General features: G+C 41.3%; 1 protein-coding gene across 1 annotated transcript in view; it reads right to left on the bottom strand.

The window, feature by feature from the left end:
• patj (PATJ crumbs cell polarity complex component) overlaps nt 1-22,917 on the bottom strand; it is a 414,550-nt gene that overhangs the window by 256,618 nt on the left and 135,015 nt on the right. The window contains exons 18-23 of the mRNA XM_034001483.3: nt 20,175-20,384; nt 16,026-16,148; nt 12,488-12,799; nt 6,433-6,475; nt 5,619-5,814; nt 2,990-3,088 (exon numbers count right to left, since the gene is read on the bottom strand). Of these exons, the coding sequence (XP_033857374.3) occupies nt 2,990-3,088; nt 5,619-5,814; nt 6,433-6,475; nt 12,488-12,799; nt 16,026-16,148; nt 20,175-20,384 (983 nt within the window). The remainder of the gene's footprint in view (nt 1-2,989; nt 3,089-5,618; nt 5,815-6,432; nt 6,476-12,487; nt 12,800-16,025; nt 16,149-20,174; nt 20,385-22,917) is intronic.

The raw sequence follows: 22,917 nt of genomic DNA, 5'->3' as shown, positions 1-22,917 counted from the left end.
TGTTCAGACTTTAAAATCTAACATACCTGGGCTCCCGGGTGGCGCATCCAGTAAAGGCGCTCCTCGCAGGATGTGCCCTATAGCCTGGAGATCGCAGGTTCGAATCCAGGCTATGTCACAGCTGACCGTGACCGAGAGTTCCTAGGGGGCGGCGCACAATTGGCTGAGCGCTGCCCGGGTAGGGAGGGCTTAGGTCGGCAGGGGTATCCACGGCTCACCGCGCATCAGCGACCCCTGTGGCCGATAGGGCGTCTGTGGCTCTGCAGCGGAGCCGCCAGATCTGTGTTGTCCTCCGGCACTATAGGTCTGGTAGCATTGCTGTGGATCTGCAGTGCGAAAAATGACGGCTTGGAAGGAGCACGTTTCGGAGGACGCGTGTTCCAGCATCCGTTTCCCGAGTCGGTGGGGGGGTTGCGAGCGGTGAGCCGGGGATACAGATAATAATTGGGCATGCTAAATTGGGGTGAAAACCGGGGTCAAAATAATTGGCGACGACTAAATTTATAAAAAAAAAGAAAATAAAAAAATCTAACATACCTGCAAGGTGTCTCAACAACAGAATCTATTGGAATATCACACCCCCTATGATTTCATCCTTTACATAGCCTCAAAAACACCATATTATTCAACATGGAACCCTATTGGGGGGGAGGATTCTCAGTACATGTTATATTGTGATTTATGGCGGGGGGGGGGGATTCTCGGTACATGTTATATTGTGATTAACAGGGTGGGAGGTCATTTTTATTAAACAGCTGTCAGTTCAATGCATGCTGAGTTGGTATGCCATTTTGTTTAGAAGTTGCTCCAGTGAGATGCCATCCATCACGCTAACCCAGGTTCCCTGGTTAGGGTGAGCCTCCTGCTTGCACAGTCCCAGTGATCTGCTTCAGAAAAGACACTGCCATGCTCGCCTGTGGCTTAATGATCCCCAGCTGAGCACCTCTTCAGGCACTTGCACTAATTACTGAAGCTTCAGCTCAGCTAATAACATACAACTGCTACTGTTCCAGTGGATGCTTGTAGTGCGCAACACCATTTAGTTTAAAATGTTTATTTCAGTCATTTGTTAGATGCTAATTTTTGTTATAGCTGCAGGGAATTATTTAAAATGAAATACAGCTTGGATGCCCCTGATGTTCAAACCTAATTAAAACACAAGTGCTAAGCAGAGACTCCAATAAACTCATGTGTGACTGAGCCAGCCTGCTGGGTTAAAGCACTAGTGCCTGAATCCGAGTCCCACACTGAAACCCAATGAACGACACTCTAATTCTGTTGATCTTCCCATGTTAGTGTGGGATTGATTTGAAAATATTTGTCAATACATAGTTGATCAACTTCATGTTAAACCATATTTTCCTAAATGAAGGAGGCACACATTACGTAAGGCGTACCCACATGCCTTAAGGCAACAATACATAACTATCAAAATCTCTCCCCTGGAGGATAACATTTTCAATGCATGATGTTGACAGCAAGCAACAAATTTTACAATCCAGTGAGGACCAGGGCTCAATATGATGCAATGTGAAGAGGTGGGACATTCCTTCAGGAAGCATGGACTTGTAAATGGGATGTCAATGAGTTAAGAAAATTTCCTCTTTTTCTATACAATTTGTTGATAGTTTGATCATTTAAAAAATATTCGTATGCTTATAAAATCACCAAGGACACATATGGGTGTGTTTGAGAATTTAACTGTTGACTGAAAACCACACCATGTTGCTCGAAAGCAATATAAGTATAAAATTAACGGCATGTCTAGAGAGGTTATGCTAAGATTATACAATGCCCTAGTAAGACCCCACCTAGAATACTGTGTGCAGTTTAGGGCACCTTGCTACAAAAAAGATACCATCGCACCTGAGAAGTAAGTTTAGAACAGAAAGTAGGAAGCATTTTTTTACGCAGAGAGTTATAAATGCATGGAATAGCCTACCAGGTGAAGTAGTAGGATCTAAAACACTGGGAAGATAAAAAAAAAAAAAGATTCTGTGCTTTAAAATTAGATTCCCCCAGTAGTGGAGAATGGTGTGCTAAATTCTGCCTGCAACACTGGGAACCTTGTCGCGTAACTATTAAATATGAAGTCTACTTTTTATATTACTTCAATTGGAGCATAGATTAAGCATATGATTCCTTATCTAAATAATGTTTGTTGAAATGTATATTAACCCTTTGCGGTCCTATGTCGGACCTGGTCCGACATTGCAATTATTCCTATCCGGTCCAATGTCGGACCCTGTCCGACATCATCAAAAAGACGCAAAAAACGGGTTTCTAGTCATTTTTTCTCCGGAAAAAGCAGAGAAAACCATTCAATGGCCGAGTGGGAGCGACAGGAGCCGAGACATGCCGAAAAAACAAATAAAAAAAAGGGCGTATCTCATGAATAGTCATACTTGCCCCTGGGATCAGATAACAGCGGCCATAAGGAAACAAGCTACCTGCTAATGCATCAGAGCTCAGAGAATATCACGGACATTTGCAGAGCTTTTTTCAGATGTTATAGTAATAAAATAATGACTTGGATCGCATTATTGAGGCGTTTGGTGATAAAACGAGTGATCAGGAGATGATTGATCGGTATGTACGACTATTATTATTATTATTATTATTTATTTCTTAGCATATGTGAAAGCTATAGCGAACGAAAGGGTGGGGCGGGGCTGGAGATGCCTAGTGAGTGCTTTGTTGATATGCAGGGCCTTTTAAACCTGTTTGACTGTGGAAAAAAATACTTTTAAACAGCACGTCTAAAATTAACTGCGTGTGTGAAAATAAATTGGACCTGACGCGTCTGACATGCACTTAATAAATGGACTGCAAAAGGGTTCAAACAAAATTAGTAGTTGGGATTAATTCCCTAGATAACTAAATTAAGTAAATATCTGCTACAGCACTATACTGTATATTAGGAACAGTAAGATTTACTGAATTATGTTAGACGTCCAGAATGAAACCCCCAAGACAGCCAGTCACGTACCTGGCTGGAGTCTTGATCTGCGGCGCAGTATGAGCTGCAATAGTCGCCACCTGGCTCCGACTGTGCTTGTCCACATCCTTGACAGGCAAAACAGGTAACCTATTAGACCAGGAGAGGGGTTTTAATGTCAAAGCATACCATATTTTCTGATTATTCATTTTGCAACTGTTTCATGTCTTGTAATGTGTGTTTTCTATAATTCTATATTGTTGTCTTTGCTTAGCTTCACATTACATTTTCTAAATCTCTTAAAAGTTTTTGACTGCACCCTTTCTTATGTTTGCAATCATTCCGAGTGGTCTTAATACTCAAATACTGTGGGTGCTTTCACTGAGTTCAAGAGCTGCTCTTCCGTTTCAGTTGCCTGTCTGAGACATATGTAATCCAGGCTAGATCAGATTGGGTTTTTATATTAGTAACAGCCAGCACCATCGAGTGCACAACCATGTACTGCCAGAAAAACAAAACGGAAACTTGATCAAATCAGCAGACCACTAGATGGCGCTGCCTCTTACAGCTATAAAGTCGCGTTGGCTTACTTAGCATATGCTATATGTATCTATGAGGCAACTAGAAAGGAACAGCAGCTCCTGAACTCAGATACCGTAAACAAAAACTGCAGCATTTGAGTAATTGAAATAAGAAGAAAAACTACAGCATTTGAGTAACTGAAATGAGAACAACTCGGACCGATTGCAAACTGCATAAAACATTAGGGGAAAAATAAAGAAAAAAAAAACAGAAAGAAGCTTCTTCATTTTTAAACAACCATGTCAGTACCATGCACCCCCCACTACGACCATACATTCCAAATTAAAGCCACAGGTAACCTGAAGAGCTAACAATGACCTTTATCCACTGTGTGCACATGTAAAAATGTTAGTTTGAAATCACCAGGACTGGAGTGCACCAATAGGACGTACACCTAACACTTTGCTACATCAGACTTAAAAACAGTAATAAACCACACTTAAAATGTACTCCTAGTGCACCACCAGGGTGTGTGTGTGTCTTTGGTTACACCTGGGCTTAACTCCTACACCTCAAAGAGTAGGTTTAAGGATTAAATAACTGGAGCAGCGTATATATAATCTAAATAAAAAATAAAAGTAAAAAGTATGCTACGTTTAGAGCACAGATTCCAGTACCAGCGAGCATTGAGGCGTGAACGTGTGCTGAGGGACAGAAGTAATCCTTTGTACAAATATGATGACAACGAATTGTTTGAAAGGTTTCGTTTTCACCGACGTGAGTTAACGAAATTCATTGATGAATTCTCAGCCAATTTACAACACGGGTCTGACAGGAATAGCACACGTTCCCCTGCCATGCAAACGTTTATTGCCCTGAGATTGTATGCCAACGGGGTATTTCAGAATACCGTTTGAGACATGGTAAATGTACAACGAACAATTCGCTGAGTTTCGCTGCCACTAAAGCGACGACTGCACAGGTATGTGTTGTATCCAAGAGAAGTTGTCAATATAAAGCAGAAACTTATGGCGCAATCAGGAATCCCTGGTATAATTGGTTGTATCGATGTCACCCACTTCGGAATTCAATTTTTTCCAGATTTAGCTTAATACATAAATGTTAACAAAACCATACTTACGATTTGAAATGCGTACTTTCAGATATAATTTATAAATATTGAAAACGTGTATCACAAATTCAACATTTAAAGCTTACACGTTAAATCTGGGAATCTAAAAAAGACATCTGTGAAAAAATACATGGAACTTAAATCTTTTTACACTTTTAAAACTTGGAATTACATCCTGTTGCTGCACTCCAGCCCTGGTGATTTAATGTATGTGCTCTCTGTATTAAAAGCTGGTTTGCGAGACACGTGATCCTTTCTACAGTGGCTCCGGATCCTAGGGGACGGCGAGTGGTTGTGCTGAGGAGCCCCATGTCGACACTCCCAGTGCAGGTGGACGTGTGCTTGTGTTTGCACTCGGGGACGAGCGCTGATTACCAGGGGTGAATGTAATGCATCTCTTCCTTGCGTCTGATGAGTCGAACATACATTGACATTACAAAGAGACACGTACTTGCCTCGCGACTCGAGAGCTTTCTCTTTAGTTGAATGGCAAGATGAAATGTGGGGCTCAACTGTGAACCCTTGCCTCACCATTCAGTTCAATGGGTTGAGGTACCAAGCTATTACAGCATACTGTTCCAGTCAGTTTCAGAATGTACTTATCACTAGCTTTTGTTTGCCATCTCAGGAGCAAACAGCATGTTGTAATTTAACCCTAAAGGTGAATTTGGTGTCTGTGTGACTATTATACAGCATAACCACATGTTGCATGTCATCATTTTTCTGTTTGCTTTGAGGGGTGGGGCGCATGCTTCTGGTATTTGATGAATTTTGGACGATCCCTTACGTACTGATCAAACCATGACTAATTTCATGTGCAATCACGTTGAGAGCGGTTCCATTCTTTAAATAAAACAGCCCAGCTCTCTCTCTATAATGAGCTGGTCCCCTATCAGATATAACACATTGTAATATCACACTGGAGTCTACGTTCTATCAGATAGAACACATTGGGATATCACACAGCTCCACTGGAGTCTACGTTAAAAGGCAGTGATTTGTTTAGCATCTGACTGTCAGACTCACTCAGTGACTGTGTCCTCAGTGAGGTGTCTGGCCTGTAAGGCCTGGGGCTGGGCGGGTTCCTCGTCCACAGCATCAACGGGCTCCCCTTCCTCCTCCTCCTGCTCCTCCAGGAGTCTCTCTGTGCCTGGCCACTCCTCAGAGTCAGCACTTTGCACAAGTAGCCCTGAGTGCTCAGAGTCATTCTCCATGTGATATCCTGCCAAAAAGTAGAAAAATTGAAACTGAGAATGTAGTTTGTATATTATCACAGCACAGTGACTCGTGTGACTCAAGGCATTTCACATAACACAGACTCAGGTTTAGCATCTGTTGTAGTTCATAGTGTAGGCATATCACATTCTTATTAACACTCCGACTCCCAGATTATGAAATATTATTAAAATGGTTTGTATGGAGGATTTTTATTACCGTTTTCAGGTAAAATCAGGTTATACTTTGATTTTTATAAACTTTACATAGAGTTGAGATAAATTAGTGCTATATTATCCTAATTTTAACAAATAAAACATCTGAAGCTTTACTCGGAATATACTTCAATACACTTTAAAAGGAAATGCCTTTTAAAGGATTATCATAATTGATTAATAATAAACATTTAAGGGATCTGACAGGTTAATAACTGAATTTAGTCACCATTTCTGGGTGAACTTAGGTTTATTCTATCCACAGGGTAGAAATTAGGCTTTATATGGGTTAAACCCCAAAACCAGAACCTGTATTTGTCAGCAGTTTTGCCATAAAAAAAATAAATGTTAAGTTTAATACAATGGAGCTAAAACTCCCATGCAGGTTCTTGTCAGGGATCACTACTCACCAAATTCAGGGCTGGGCTTAGAAATGACTCTCAAATCTTCATTCTGATTTAAAAAATAAATGAATAATTCAATTAGCCATCAGACGACATTACAGTCTACCCCACATGTATATTTAATTTAAAGAGTATATCACGCCTAAGTATATAACATTCAAAAGTCCAAAGCCATTCCCAATGCTGCATCATTAAATTCACCCTGTTTAAGTGTGTTCTTGTCAGTGTACAGCTGTTTTACTGTATACCAATGAGCCTTTTTATACAGTTAACTGAGCCTCTGCACTGTGAACTGATGTAACCATGCACAGGCCCTGTGTCAGGAAAGTGACGCTTTACTGCCGCCAGAATTTAATATGAGGTACCTTGGCGCTAGAATCTAGCTCCAAATTTGCATCCCTGACCCTTGACATCCCATTATCTGAACTATCGGAGGAGGGGGTGGAGCTACTTGGATGATGACCCCTAATTTTGGTGCGTATCAAACCATTTCTGCTGGTACTCACATGAGAACCTAATGGTAAAAGATGTGAAACCCTGGTTATAAAAATAAGCAGGTTAAACTGTATGACTATCTCTTTTCTATCTATCATGAAAAAAATCTGTAAAAACTCAATCTACTGTCAACATAAAAACTGGTTCCATCTGCAGTCCACAACCCAGTAGTCTGTGTTAAGGTGCTCTCCTCTTCTGTTGCCTGCCACAAACATATGCAATGTAGGCTAAATCAAAGTGTGAAAGCACCTCAGCACAGACAGCAGCTTACATTAAAACAAGCGCAAGACCATATTCTTCGTGCACATCTCCTTTAACCTCGGAATGCACATGAATTAAAAGGAATTCTTTCCAAGCAGTGGGGAAGGCAAAGTATATAAAATCCCCGCCTAGAGCTGGGGATTTCAACCATGGGTACGCATATCCCTGGGGGTACTAAGGGTCATAGGGCAGGATGACTCAGAAATGAGCTCTGCACAGAGTGCTCTATGCTGCTCATGAACTTTGCAGTTTTCAACTTGTCGTTTAATTGAATACTAATCAGTGATGCACATCTTTCGGCATGTTTTAGAAGTATAAATGCTCCGGTAAACATAAATAACAATCACAATGCTCATACTTTGACTGTTGTATTTATTAAGCACAGCTGAATTTTGGTGCCAGTAATAGCGGCTGGTTGAATTTGTTTTCAGTGTTTGTATTTATCCAGATCATTTTTATGTTGGCTTTAATAAAAGGTTTATCATTGTTGGTTATTATAGTTTTATCTTGTGGTTAATGTTTTTGATACTGTAAACATTTTAAATGGTAGGTATATATGTAAAGCCTGTGGATGTGTCCACAAAAACATAGCAACACAGATAGAATACATGGACAGCAGTATTACAAACAGAGGAACCAACTTTAGAATACTAGAATACACATACAGCAGTCTTTTTGTGTTACTGGCCACCATAAGAACAATGTTTTTCCCAACATAAAACCAATGTCACCTTACAATAATTGACTTTGAGTTTCAGTGTTTTAAAATAAAATATCAAACAGAACGAAATTTCAATGTACCATTTGTAATTCAGTAATATGAGAGAATTGGTCAGGGGTCTGAATACTTTTGCAAGGCACTGTATATATATATATATATATATATATATATATATATATATATATATATAGATATAGATATAGATATAGATAGATAACTACATGGTAAACACTCTGTAGTTATTGCTAGAATGTCTCAAGGGCTGTGCTTTAGAAATGGATGTGTTTGTTTGTGAACAAAAACAACACATCCCCACGGACATAAAGTAAGAGAAATGCGTCACCTCTGCAGTGAATTGGGGGATTGTAGTCCTGGGCAACATAACATGTAAAATCGAATTAAACTAGGCAAAAAAATACATATCCCAGTGTGCACAGTGGTAGGCGTTCAATTTGGTCAAAGGAAAGGCCATGTGCTTGTGATGAATCAGTTGCATTTGCTAGTTTCACATGTTTTCATTGTCAGTTTACGGCTTCAGAATGGCAATACGGCAGTAAAACTATCAATGCCCAGAGTGAGAGGAAAGTCTGCTTCCAATCAGCTTTTAAATCACTGAATGCAGAGGTTTTGATACAAATCGATCTTGTTTTGAAATGAGCACATTCATTAATAGGCCTGTTTGGTTTAATTGAATACCTGCTGACAAAGCAATGTGGCATTGAAACGATTCATTTTCATCAGACACCACCAGGAATTGATCTTGTCTGAGAGAGTTAATAATACTCAAATTATATGGTCTACTTACAGCAGAAAACTAAAAAGTGACATGACCTTTTTAAATTATATTTTTTATTTTTTTTTAATGATAAAACTGTTGTGTGAACCCTATGGGGCATGAGAAGTTTCCATACCAAGACTTTGACCAACAATATATATGCATCATACAGTATAGCCTATATAAGAAACTTAACAGGTTTCAATTATACTGTATGTGCAGTGACCGAATGGGAACATGGAAGCTATATCTGGCCAGATATCAACGTCAGCATCAGCAATACATTCAGCATGCAAACAAGTAGTGATAGGCGGCTTTCAAAATGCAGCGTCTGCAAAAAAAAGACAAGTCTGAAGGTATTGGATGCGATAGATGGATCATATCTACCTTTAAATGACAATATAATCCCTTCAGTTGTTTTGGAGCAATCACAGTAGCAGGGTTTCTTATTCAGCACATTTGATAGGAGTTTGGTTCAAGGTCACCCAACAAATTCTCCAGGGTGTTTATTGTGTCGACTCAGTTTCAAGTAAATACAACAACATGTTACAGTAGCAAGGGAAGCTGCTCCACAGGGAATAGACAATAATGTCTTGCTGGTATAAAAGTGAGAAAGAGCTCAGCACTAGGACACGCCTGTACATCAGGGTCACGCCTGTACGTCAGGGTCACGCCTGTACGTCAGGGGCATGCCTGTACGTCAGGGGGTTCAATACAGAAATAAGTCACAGTGACTCGCCGGGGCGCTATGCGCACCTAAGGCACCGAGCGCACCAAGTGAACTAAGCACCGTGCGCACCGAGGCGCTATGCACCGAGCACTGTGCGCACCAGGGTAAAGTAAGCACCGAGCACCGCGCACCAGGGTAAAGTAAGCACCGAGCACCGTGCACCGAGGTAACGTAAGCACCGAGTACTGTGCGCACCGGAGTAACGTAAGCACCGAGTACTGTGCGCACCGGGGTAACGTAAGCACCGAGCACTGTGCGCACCGGGGTAACGTAAGCACCGAGCACTGTGCGCACCGGGGTGACGTAAGCACCGAGCACTGTGTGCACCGGGGTAACGTAAGCAACGAGCACTGTGCGCACCGGGGTAACGTAAGCACCGAGTACTGTGCGCACCGTGGTAACGTAAGCACCGAGCACTGTGCGCACCGGGGTAACGTAAGCACCGAGCACTGTGCGCACCGGGGTGACGTAAGCACCGAGCACTGTGTGCACCGGGGTAACGTAAGCACCGAGCACTGTGCGCACCGGGGTAACGTAAGCACCGAGCACTGTGCGCACCAGGGTAACGTAAGCACCGAGCACTGTGCGCACCGGGGTAACGTAAGCACCGAGCACTGTGCGCACCGGAGTAACGTAAGCACCGAGTACTGTGCGCACCGGGGTAACGTAAGCACCGAGCACTGTGCGCACCGGGGTAACGTAAGCACCGAGCACTGTGCGCACCGGGGTGACGTAAGCACCGAGCACTGTGTGCACCGGGGTAACGTAAGCACCGAGCACTGTGCGCACCGGGGTAACGTAAGCACCGAGTACTGTGCGCACCGGGGTAACGTAAGCACCGAGCACTGTGCGCACCGGGGTAACGTAAGCACCGAGCACTGTGCGCACCGGGGTGACGTAAGCACCGAGCACTGTGTGCACCGGGGTAACGTAAGCACCGAGCACTGTGCGCACCGGGGTAACGTAAGCACCGAGCACTCTGCGCACCGGGGTAACGTAAGCACCGAGCACTGTGCGCACCGGGGTAACGTAAGCACCGAGCACTGTGCGCACCGGGGTAACGTAAGCACCGAGCACTGTGCGCACCGGGGTAACGTAAGCACCGAGCACTGTGCGCACCGGGGTGACGTAAGCACCGAGCACTGTGCGCACCGGGGTAACGTAAGCACCGAGCACTGTGCGCACCGGGGTGACGTAAGCACCGAGCACTGTGCGCACCGGGGTAACGTAAGCACCGAGCACTGTGCGCACCGGGGTAACGTAAGCACTGAGACGCTATGCGCACCGAGGGCACTGAGCACTGTGCGCAACGAGTGCACCGAGCACCGCGTGCATCAAGCCCACCGAGGCACCGCAGTACCAGGGGCTGAGCATGGGAGGGCAGCTGAAGCAGCGGTGCCTATCCTGACCGCGTGTAGTCACTTGGTCAGCACGCAGTGTATACCAGGGCACACACAGGCCAAAGCCGCGGCGGGCGAATCTGTGGACGGAGTACAATAAACAATAATAGTGGGAACACGCTACTGCTGTTCAATTTTTTTATTTATTTATTTTTTTGAAGGCCCAACACACAGAGGTGGGCGGGCCAAGGCAGCCGGCGCGGTCTACTCTACTGTGGGGCTAGTAAAAATACAGCCCATGGAGGACAAGGCCTGCTGTTGCACTGCAGATGTGCCAGAAAAGTATTCGTCAACAATATATATTTTATATACATTTAATTGCTAACAGCAGTCAGCAGATTCACTCAACTCCGGGGTTAAGGCGAAGCCTAGCCCCGTTGGCGTGCTTCCACACGAGTAAAGGCTTGAAAAGACAACAACACTCACTCCTTTAAATCAATACTGCACAGGCAGTCGACTCACGTACCACAGATAGAAAGCAGCAGCCTGCAACGTGAGCGCGTGCAGGTTGCTGGGGAAAGATAGAAAGAAAAAAGGCTGAATCAGGAGTCACTGATTCCATGAAAGCGGTAAGCCAGCTTTCAGCCTGAACGGTAAGGGAACTGCAGTAGACTCAAGCTCTTTTTCAAAAAACACTCAGATACCAAGACAGAGGGTCTTACCTTACCATCTTGAGAGGCAAAAAGAGAAATGGCTTCCGCGGTATGGCGGTTTTAATCTCTCGGTAGGTGGGACCGAGGGCTTCATCCCAGGAAGGGGCCTATCAGCAGCTCTGGTAAAGAGAGCTCAGAAAATACCTACCAATAGGCAGGCATATGCATTACCGTAATCTTTTGGTGGTTGTCTTCGAATCGAAAGGGATCTGTATATATACAGATTTGACTGAAGCCCATTCTGTTCAAATGTTTGTTTATTCATGTCATTTCAATTATAGTGCGTCTGTGTATAAACGCAGCTTCGGTTGTGTATATGCGCTTTGTTATGTAGGCAACATTTATTCTTTTTTTAAATTGATACTTATTTACGTTTCAGTTATACAGTTTTGTATGTATATAATATACCTGTATATACACAAATCTATTTTCAAATATTTGTTTATTTCATTTTTTACAATTTTTGCGCGTTATGTAATATGTCTGTATATAAACACATTTTTGTTAAAATGTCAGTTTATTTACAATGTTTTGGTTTTGTGTTGATGCTTTATACGACATTCCTGAATAAAACTATGACTTATATTAAATTGTTTGTCCTTTCATTATAATATTTATGTTGTTTTTAATACGCCGGTCAAATCGACAGGTCATGGTTGTTCTAGGTATGCCTATAAATGCTGTCATTCTAGTGTTAAAGGATCCCAGTGATTCAGCATCAACTAAGGCTTTCCATACCCTCAGGGTCTCCTACCCTCTGTCCTTAGTCTGTCTTCACTTCATTATCAACTATGTCCCCTGGTTCTGGTTTAAAGTATTGGCTAATTTTAAGAAATACTTTTAGGAAAAAAATAATATCCAGTCACCCCTTATCCTTCTTCTTTCTAGGCTAATAGATTCCCTCAATCTCCATTACACGAAGACAGGATTAGTGTGGTTGCTCTTCATTGGACTCTTACAAAGGGGTATTTTCAGATTAACAGAATTGGCCCCCCTGAGATCTCTGGAAGGAGACCCTTTTCCCACCTCTCTGTGAAAGCTGCTGTAGGTTGGAGGAGGGTCTACAGAATCCACCAGCTCCTCCCAGTCATCGGTGCTGTGGAGCGGCTGCACATGGGCCCACGCCTCCTGCAGGTATTTCTGTATAGAGTCGAACCCGGACATCTCTCCCTCATACTCTTCATCCACCATCATCTCCCTTTCCAGTGGCTTCATCTTCTGCAGTTCCATGCCGTTATCCTTGCTGCTTTGAGTCTGGGGGAACGTGAAGAGAATTCCCGGGGCTGCCTGCGGCTCGTCCACAAACTCCTCTTGGAAAAAGGATTCGTCGTCAAATCCCTAAAATGACAGAACAGCTGTGTTTATACAAAACATTTACTGGGGTGTTTTACAGCACAGAACTGCTCAGAAGGAAGTTCCTCAGAAGCCATTAATTTCATTGAGAGCACCAGAATTGTAGCAGGATTGGAGAAATTGTTTCTCCTGGCGAAAGCTCCAAAGTTAAGGTTGACAAATGAATTAGAAACCTCAACACTTTCATCAACCTATCAAGAAGCTACACGTTCCATCTGAATGTGGAATATTCAGATAGAATGTCTATCTTAAAAAAAAAAAAAAAGCAGCAAAAAGGGTAACAAACATTGAAAAGGTAAATAAATCTACAAAATAACATTTACAATGCTTAAAATAACAAAAACGCCATTGCTAACTGTTTACAATCACAACAAAACCCTGATTATTGGACATCACCATGTTAGGTGACCTGTTAGGTGGCTCAGCTCTTCCTGACAACAGGTGGTGCCTTCTAATCACAGTTCTACAGCGTAGTACGATAGAGCCCTGGCAGTGGGGATGCTTCTGTTTCTCACCACAAGTGGGTGCAGTGGAGCACAAGAGAGGTTGCACAGTAAATCTAACAGCGAATAGATTTAAAACGTACCTGATTTAGCATCTGGGAATACACAGAGTATGTTAGCTGCATATTATAACACTGTGCAAGCAATGGCATTTCAGATCCTTTAATTATTTATGGATTAGCTAAGGTTCCTCTCATCCCCAAAGGATAGTAGCACATTCCGTTGAGAACGTCACAGCTCCTGCTGGTGTCCCACTCACACCCAGCATGGCAGCAGAGTGATGCACATATCAGAGCTCACTGCAGAGAAACACAGTCCAGTTTAAACCAGTATGTTCTCGGGGGGGGGGGGGGGGGGAGGATTAACTCATGAAGTGCCACTAAAGGAAATGGAAAAGCAGCCCAATTCTCCTGTAGATTATCTAACTTGGAGGTGAGGGTTATAATCAGCTAAATATTAGGGGTGTAAGGATTCATTGTATATGAATCGTGATACATTCTTGACATGATGTATTGCATCATCGTTTGTATAGTGATACAAGACCAGTAGTACAGCATAGCTCAGTGTAATTCATCAAGTGTTCCTGAATGAAGTATAAGTGTATTTTCTTGTTTGTATTTGAATACATACTCTCCCTATCCCATTTCATTTTTGTACTGAACAAAATGGTGCATTATGAAATGACCATTTAATTTAATGCATCATACAAGTAGCGCATCAAGACCGTTGCATGTATTGTGATACACATTGTATTGTGACAGTAGTGTCACGATACACCCCTACTAAAGACAGCCAATCTAGAACCAGTTAGAAATACAACCAAAGTTAAAAAAACACAGTGTATTCATAACCCATCTCCCTGCACTCTTATGTGACATTTCTTACTGATGTATTTCATCCATAGTTTTGCAGGGAGACAGGTTAATGGTTATACTATGGTGCATGAGCTCTGCTTGGAGAGAAGACTTAAGACCCCTTTTGAGGCCACAGTTTAAAAAGTCCCTGGAATGTGATGACAAAGCGAAAAAGAGAAAGTGAATCAATATAACAAGTGGTTAAGATCATTCACTGTCCCCCAATCCCAAGTGTGTTTCTTAAAATACATTACAATGACAATGACTTGTCAAAAACCTTGGACACGTCAAGGTAAAACCAAGTGCCTACCAGCTGCGTTCTCGTTAATAAATTGACTTTTCTTGTGGAGTCGTCAGGATCATCTGAGAGAAGATATTTCTGTATGACTGCGGCTCACCTTGGATTACTTGTGGGTCTGTATAGGCAATATGGATTGACCAAGTCCACTTGATCACATGTCTCTACCAGGTTTCTGTTTTTCAATGACACTCAAAGTCTCAAACTTTTTGTTAACTGCCCTAATGTGTATTCTTGGTGATTTTATTACCGCAGCAAAAAGCCTGTCCTAACGCTATTCTACTCAGGACTCACTAAAATCATAAAAGCTGAAAATGCATTTTTGTGGCTTCTAATCTAGCTGACTCAGCATCCTTATTTGCAGACCTTCGAACGGCTCTAAACCAATTTGCAATGAAAAATGTGCTGAGTCGAAAATCCTAATAGCACAATTAGTCTGGTTTGTGGTAGATTTACTGCTTGCACTTGACTCCGTTACAATTACCACATCTCTGCTAAAAATGTAGGATCATTTGTCAGAAGAAAAATTAAATGCATCACCCCAAAAGTTAACATCGTTTAATGAATGTACTTGGAAATCAGGTTAAAGAAAGTAGATTCGCAAGAACTATTACTATGCATTAGGAGTCTAATTAGAGACCACATTTTTAAAATCTGTTATAAAAGATTAATAACCAAGGCTAAACTCTCAGATGGGTAGAACTGGAGGGGAAATGAAGGTCCTAAGCCAGTTCCATCACAATTGGACAAGGGATATAGAAAGGCCTTCAGGTGGACATGATAGTGTATAACTTGTGCTAAACAAGGTCCTTAGAAAGTTTTGTGACAATTGGGCAAGGGTTCTCTAGACATATGACATACTCATAAATATGTTGATGTCCCTGGGATATCCCCTCAGCAGGGGATACCTAACCAGTGGAACTGCATTCTATGTGATTCAAACCACATAGCTTACTGGTAACAGAGTATAAGTTCACATCCAAACACTGCTGTATATATTTAACATCAAAAGCAATTGACCCCAAGGGAACCAACTATAAATGTTTAGCTGGGAACTATGGAGCTCTCACACACCCCAGGCACTGTTGCTATATATATCTGTCAAAATGTTTGAAGGAATGGTCTTATTATCCTTCCACAGACTGGGGATGGCACTGCTGAATGAAGGGTGTTGGCAGAGCTCCACTGTGGGGCAGAGGTTCTGACAGGAGGCACAAGCAAAGATCTGGGTTAAAACGACTGCTAGTAACCAGCAGTACGGCAGCCAATGACGCTGTAGTTAGCTTTTCTGCTCCTCAATCTTTACAGTAGAACTAAAACGAGAATTTAGTAATACAATTAGACATACAGAGACGATAGTAAATGTAAGTCTGATTTTATTGCTGTTTTGTCTGGAATGAAGACTGGGGAAGCAGAATGGTCTTCCAGAAGAATGAAATGTATAGAAATATACCACAGGTGTCCCTACAGTCTCTGTGCTGGAAAATCAATCCAGAACAGCTAACACAATATTCCTGTGCAGCAGCAGGCCGCTGTGGAAGTGATGCAATGCCTACCTGTGGTGCTGGGAGCACTGCAGTGACTAGATCAGGGTCGACGGCTTGCTCTTTCTCTATGGACACTTCCCTCTGGGGGCTTGTGTGTGTGAGGTCTGCTTTCTCTACTTCCTCCATCTCAGGCTGGAAAATGAAAACAAATAAGATGGTAACCCATAACATGGTCTGACAGAAAGAGACCACAATGAGAGCCTTGGGACAGTTCCACAAGAGCCACGTTTCCCTCTGCCACTGGGACTGACTTGATTGATTTCCACTGGGACTCTGTCAGCCCGTTAGGATTGCAGGCCGGCAGAACTCCATCCCTCCAACTCGCACTGATGGTGGAAGTTACCTACTAAGCGTCCAACGTGTAGGACGTAAGAGGCAGGTTTTAATTATTATCTAACTGCAGGAATAAATATGCAGGCTGTGAACTGCAGATTGCAGACAGAGCCGGCACCAGCCCGTTTGATATCTGAATGAGACTGAGTTTTAAAAGACTGGGTTCAGATGGAAATCTGGCTAAAGCAGTTCTATTGTCTCACTGCTGTGTCTTTTTTCAAAAATGTTTTTTTTTTTTTTTTTTTAGGTCAACTCTATCTACACAAAAGTCTTTATTATGTATTTATGGGTTAAAATGAAGTCTAACTCAGAGATTATACAAATAGAGTTTTGCAGTAGTAAAAATCACAATTCGGTAGGACTTTAAAATATTTAAATTGGAAATCTCACAAGTTATATTTAGTCAATATAACAACCTGTAATATAATTAACACTAAATTATCTAATCTAAACCCTTGATTAGAGTGTTGAGATTGTTTTACAATATACAGGGATCTGTGTTGGGCACATTACTGAAAAAAAGTCACTTATTGCTTGTTACTTCAGAAAAAAACTAATATAATGTCCTTACTTATTATTTAATTTAAAAAGTAGCGTGTTATATTACTCGTTACATGTTACTCGTTATATTTCTTTCTCTGGTTTTGTCCTGTGAAACAGTTGAATATTGTTTGCTGTTTAACTAGACTGGTAATTCATTTATGAAATACATTTCATTTTTGGCACATGTACTGCATATTCCCTGACTTTAAATAATTGTGCATTATGAAGACAAAATCATATTTATATATACACGTTATTTCAATATAACCACGAATAGCAAATCAACAATAACAAAAAAGGTATATAGAAAGAATATATATGATAAAGCAGTAAACGTAAAAATAATGGGGGCGATGCAATAAATGTGGTCACCACTCTAAGCAAGCAAGCAAACAAATACATAAATAAATAAAGGTGTGTTAGATCTATCTATCACACATATGGACTGGAGAGGAGGCTCATAGTGAAAAACTATGTCCCCCGATGGAAGAACTATAGTTACCAACAGGGGGCTATAATGCCCCAAGTCGAAGGCTGAGGTCAGGCTGACTGTCCCCTGGATGTAACTAGTTTCCTTAGAGCCTCTAGTTTCCCACTATGAGCCGAGGTTAGCAGTCCATATTTGTTTTATGAAGTAGTCAAGAAAGTAAGTGAGGCAAGGTTGTATACTAAATATGAATTTATATATTTTGGTTTAAATATAGGTGTTACAGAAATAACTCTGTAACAGAATTCTTAGAGGAGTCAGTTGAGTTTGTGAGCGTCATAGTTATTTACATTGTCAAGTTGTAGGAAGTCAGAAAACGATTTTAGTGTTTGCAGCATCTTTGTTTTGTAGTATATTTTGTAATTAATTTTCAGGTAACGTCAAAAAATCTCTGTCCAGTGAGATGTGGGTTTGTCCGCCATTATGCTTTGCTCTGTGAAGAGAGGAAGGACGTTCAACGTGATGCCGTAATTAGAGGAATTAGTAAAGAAAACTATTGACCGAAAGCAGCGTCACAGGGGCAATACTTGGATCTATTTCTGGTCTTGTGATGAGGTTTTAACCAATCACATGCCAGAATTTTTAAGGACCGATTCATAAATATATACAGACGTGCTCAAATTTGTTGGTACCCCTCCACAAAAAACAAAGAATGCACAATTTTCTCTGAAATAACTTGAAACTGACAAAAGTAATTGGCATCCACCATTGTTTATTCCAGATTTAATAGAAATCAGACTTTGCTTTTGATTTTTTATTCAACATAATATTGTAAATAAGAAAACAAATGAAAATGGCATGGACAAAAATGATGGGACCGCTAACCTAATATTTTTTTGCACCTTTAGAGGCAATCACTGCAATCAAACATTTTCTGTAGCTCTCAATGAGACTTCTGCACCTGTTAACAGGTAGTTTGGCCCACTCTTCCTGAGCAAACTGCTCCAGCTGTCTCAGGTTTGATGGGTGCCTTCTCCAGACTGCAAGTTTCAGCTCTTTCCATAGATGTTCGATAGGATTCAGATCAGGACTCATAGAAGGCCACTTCAGAATAGTCCAATGTTTTGTTCTTATCCATTCTTGGGTGCTTTTAGCTGTGTGTTTTGGGTCATTATCCTGTTGGAGGACCCATGACCTGCGACTGAGACAGAGCTTTCTGACACTGGGCAGTACGTTTCGCTCCAGAATGCCTTGATAGTCTTGAGATTTCATTGTGCCCTGCACAGATTCAAGGCACCCTGTGCCAGGTGCAGCAAAGCAGCCCCAAAACATAACCGAGCCTCCTCCATGTTTCACTGCAGGTATGGTGTTCTTTTCTTTGAAAGCTTCATTTTTTCGTCTGTGAACATAGAGCTGATGTGACTTGCCAAAAAGCTCCAGTTTTGACTCATCTGTCCAAAGGACATTCTCCCAGAAGGATTGTGGCTTGACAATATGCATTTTAGCAAATTCCAGTCAGGTTTTTTTATGCTTTTCTGTCAAAAGTGGAGTCCTCCTGGGTCTTCTTCCATGGAGCCCACTTTTGCTAAAAAAGCAACGGATGGTGCGATCAGAAACTGACGTACCTTCACCTTGGAGTTCAACTTGTATCTCTTTGGCAGTTATCCTTGGTTCTTTTTCTACCATTCGCACTATCCTTCTGTTCAATCTGGGGTCGATTTTCCTCTTGCGGCCGCGCCCAGGGAGGTTGGCTACAGTTCCATGGACCTTAAACTTCTTAATAATATTTGCAACTGTTGTCACAGGAACATCAAGCTGCTTGGAGATGGTCTTGTAGCCTTTACCTTTACCATGCTTGTCTATTATTTTCTTTCTGATCTCCTCAGACAACTCTCTCCTTTGCTTTCTCTGGTCCATGTTCAGTGTGGTGCACACAATGATACCAAACAGCACAGTGACTACTTTTCTCCATTTAAATAGGCTGAATGACTGATTACAAGATTGGAGACATGTGTGATACTAATTAAAGAAACGAATTAGTTTGAAATATCACTATAATCCAATTATTTATTATCTTTTCTAAGGGGTACCAATAAATGTGTCCAGGCCATTTTAGAATATCTTTGTAGAAAAAGCAATAATTCATCTCTTTTCATAGCTTCTTTGCTTTATTCTATGACATACCAAAGGCATGCAAGTATACATGATAAAATAGCTTTTAATTTCATCACTTTTCAGGAGGAATGAAGCATTATTTCAATGAACTGTAAGGGTACCAACAAAATTGAGCACGTCTGTATATGTATATACACACCGTGGTTTGGAAGCCCAAGTTGGGGGTTACTCGGGTGCCTGTAGTTTGACCACAAGAGGCCAGTAAAGCGTCAGCTTTGAGTTACTGAAGAAATTCCCGGTAATTATTAGTTGATGAGAAACAGGTGAAATCATTCAGGATCTGTGTTTATTCATTTCAACTGGGAACATGGGCAGTCTGAGAAGAGTAGTGATGAGTGAAAGTCTGCTTTGGAAATATAAAGTGTTTGGACATTTACATTTGTCAGTTTATACTCTTTTGTTTACTACACTTTTCTGAATAAAACGGGACTTTTGTTTGTGTACAAGACTGCGTAAGTGTTATTGTGAACAAGAACTCCTATATACTGCACTGAGCTCTCTGGACATATATGCATGTATATTATAATTATATTACAAAGTATAGCACAGAGAGGATACTCAACATGGTACAATTCTACACGCAGTAATCAAAAGGGACAGAAGTGCCGTTACTAATCAATTACAAGAAAGCATAAAAAAACAAAGACAATAAAGTGTCTATTTCCTGAAAAGGTTCTTACCACCAATGGCTTGCATATCCCCAGGAAGACCCTGCCAGGCGGCACAGACTTCAGAACCTCCACGGCCTGGGCCAGGTTACAATCATCCAGGTATTTATCATTCACAAAGACCAGCCGGTCCCCTGGGAGAAGGCCTCCACTGCTCTCAGCCACTCCACCAGCCACCAAGGAGCGGATCACTATCACAGTGCGTGTCAGATCTAAGGGATCCTGTAGAGGGAGCCACACACCAGGACAAAGAGTTCAGGAAAAGACCATGCAAATAACACACAGCAAAACACATGGAAACCTTTATGTAGTATTACAGTGAAAGACACATTGCTATGAGGTGCAGAAGTACAGGGTGTATATAGTAACAGATGTGGTGGTGTTGTTGCAAAATGAACACACAGCGCAAACACTATTTCCTTATCTGATTTACACAGAAAAAAATGAACTATGCAAAACTGTAAAATAGCTAAGGTCCCTTATACAGTAAAATATAGTACTTGTACAATTTCCTGTCAACTTGTCCCAACCATAAAGGAACCAAACTGGTACAGTATCAAATGAGCACTGCACTGTACTGCATGATCAAAACAAAGATCAATGAATCCCACTTGAATATTGAATTGTCTGTGTGGCACTGATGAGTTATTAATATTTGTTTTTACAATACAGCAGAAGTCAGAATACCTAAAGACACCACATTTTAAAACTAGGTGGGGCACATGAAGATGAAACTCAGTAGCTCTCCTGGGGTTTAGACACATCCCAGTGTAATTTTAGTTTGACTTGGAATTCCACAGAGCTGGTTTACAAGTTAATTGGCAGCATATTGCTAAAACCCATGGAAATCAGGCTGTGGAATTTTAGAAATTCATTTTAATAGAACTAAAAAACTTAAATTCAATGACAACAACTTAATAAAAATAATAATAATAATAATCACATTTTTCCCTTTTATAATAACTTCCCATTTTAGGTGTGACATTTTACCTTTGAGCAGATATTGCAACAGCACACTTAACCTTTTTTTCAAATGGCTCAGGATGCAAATATAGCCTTCACCCGTGTATATTTCACATGCTCAAGTCATTGAATTAAAACATACCTACTTAAACATAACAGAATGTCATGCCTAAACTAAACGGCACACATACATAAATGTAAGACTGGAGTTTTAATCATATACAACTGCTCTGGTCTTCGTGATACAAGCCTGTGCATTGCCAAAGCAGCTGGGATTTGGAATCTGTGAAACCAATTTTCAACATTAGGAATGTAACTTAATGAAGTTCAACAGTGAGCTGGTCAGAAAGGACTGACTATGTCCAGCAATGGGCTTGCTGTAAACAGCAGGGTGCCAGATTAGTGGTCTAGTTTAATTAGCTGTATAGCGTGTTTTAGTGGTTAGAAAATTAGAGTGTGGGTTTTATTCCTGGCCAAAGCATGAACAAGTACATAATCACATCCTACAGTCACTGTATGTGCATGTAAAGATTCTCCATATAAACCTAGCTTCTCATACCGTCAGCTAAAGAATGCCCTAACCAAGTTCCATTACATTTGGGTTAGTTGTTCTCTAGATATACAGGAGAGTACAAGTCCAACAAGAACAACATTTTGTTATTTAAACCTGCAAAAATATATATATTGGTTGAACTGATGACCAATACTGTATGTGAAACTCGTAAGTGTGACAGTCTATTTGTGAGCCTCCACTCTACCTCGTCACAGGCTATACGCATCCCCCTGCGGTGGATAATACAAGGACATGATGGGATTGCTTGGTAGCACCAGGTCCTCTCCACTCTACCTCGTCACGGGCTATATGTATCCCCCTGCAGTGGATAATACAAGGACATGATGGGATTGCTTGGTAGCACCAGGTCCTCTCCACTCTACCTCGTCACGGGCTATATGTATCCCCCTGCAGTGGATAATACAAGCACATGATGGGATTGCTTGGTAGCACCAGGTCCTCTCCACTCTACCTCGTCACGGGCTATATGTATCCCCCTGCAGTGGATAATACAAGCACATGATGGGAGAGCTTGGTGGCACCAGGCCCTCTCGCATATTCAACTAAGCACAGTGGCTCTTTCATTCATGTGCTCAGTGTTTCAGAACAAGCTCCCATGCAATTGGAATCTCCAATGCTTTGCTTTCTGTTCAAAAGCAGCAGGCATGACCCTTCAAGCTGCATGTTCCAGGAGCTTTTCTTTCACTTTTTACAATTAGCATTCCCTTTTCAATTCACAGGCCAGTGTGCACCAGCAATGGACTCCTACATGACCCATACTGCCCCAGCTCTTTTTAGAAAGCCTGCTATAGCATTAATAATGTTAGTCTTGGTAGCTATAATTCAATGTTATCTTTTTGTACCTCATTAATAATTATACACACACACACACACACAGTTGTAGTCAGAAGTTAACATACCCCAATGGAAATAGATAATTTCTTGAAATTTCTCAAAAACAAATAATTATAGAAAAAATAATTTGTAGCAAAATTTTTGCTTTTGTGGATGAGAAAAACAAAGTTGTCTACAATTATTTATTTCAGCAATTTTTTTCCAAAACTTCAAATTCAAAAGTATTCATACCCTGACAAGGAAAAGTAAATTAATAGCTAGTTGAGGCACCTTTAGCAATAATAACCTCTTTAAACGATTAGGATATTTGTCAATAAGCTTTTGCCATGATTCTTTAGTGATTTTTGGCCATTCTTCAACACAAAATTGTTCCAGTTCATTCAA

This window comes from Acipenser ruthenus, chromosome 10 (genome assembly GCF_902713425.1).
Source record: "Acipenser ruthenus chromosome 10, fAciRut3.2 maternal haplotype, whole genome shotgun sequence".
Classification (NCBI taxonomy): Eukaryota; Metazoa; Chordata; class Actinopteri; order Acipenseriformes; family Acipenseridae; genus Acipenser; species Acipenser ruthenus.
This window is presented reverse-complemented; position numbering and strand designations above follow the sequence as displayed.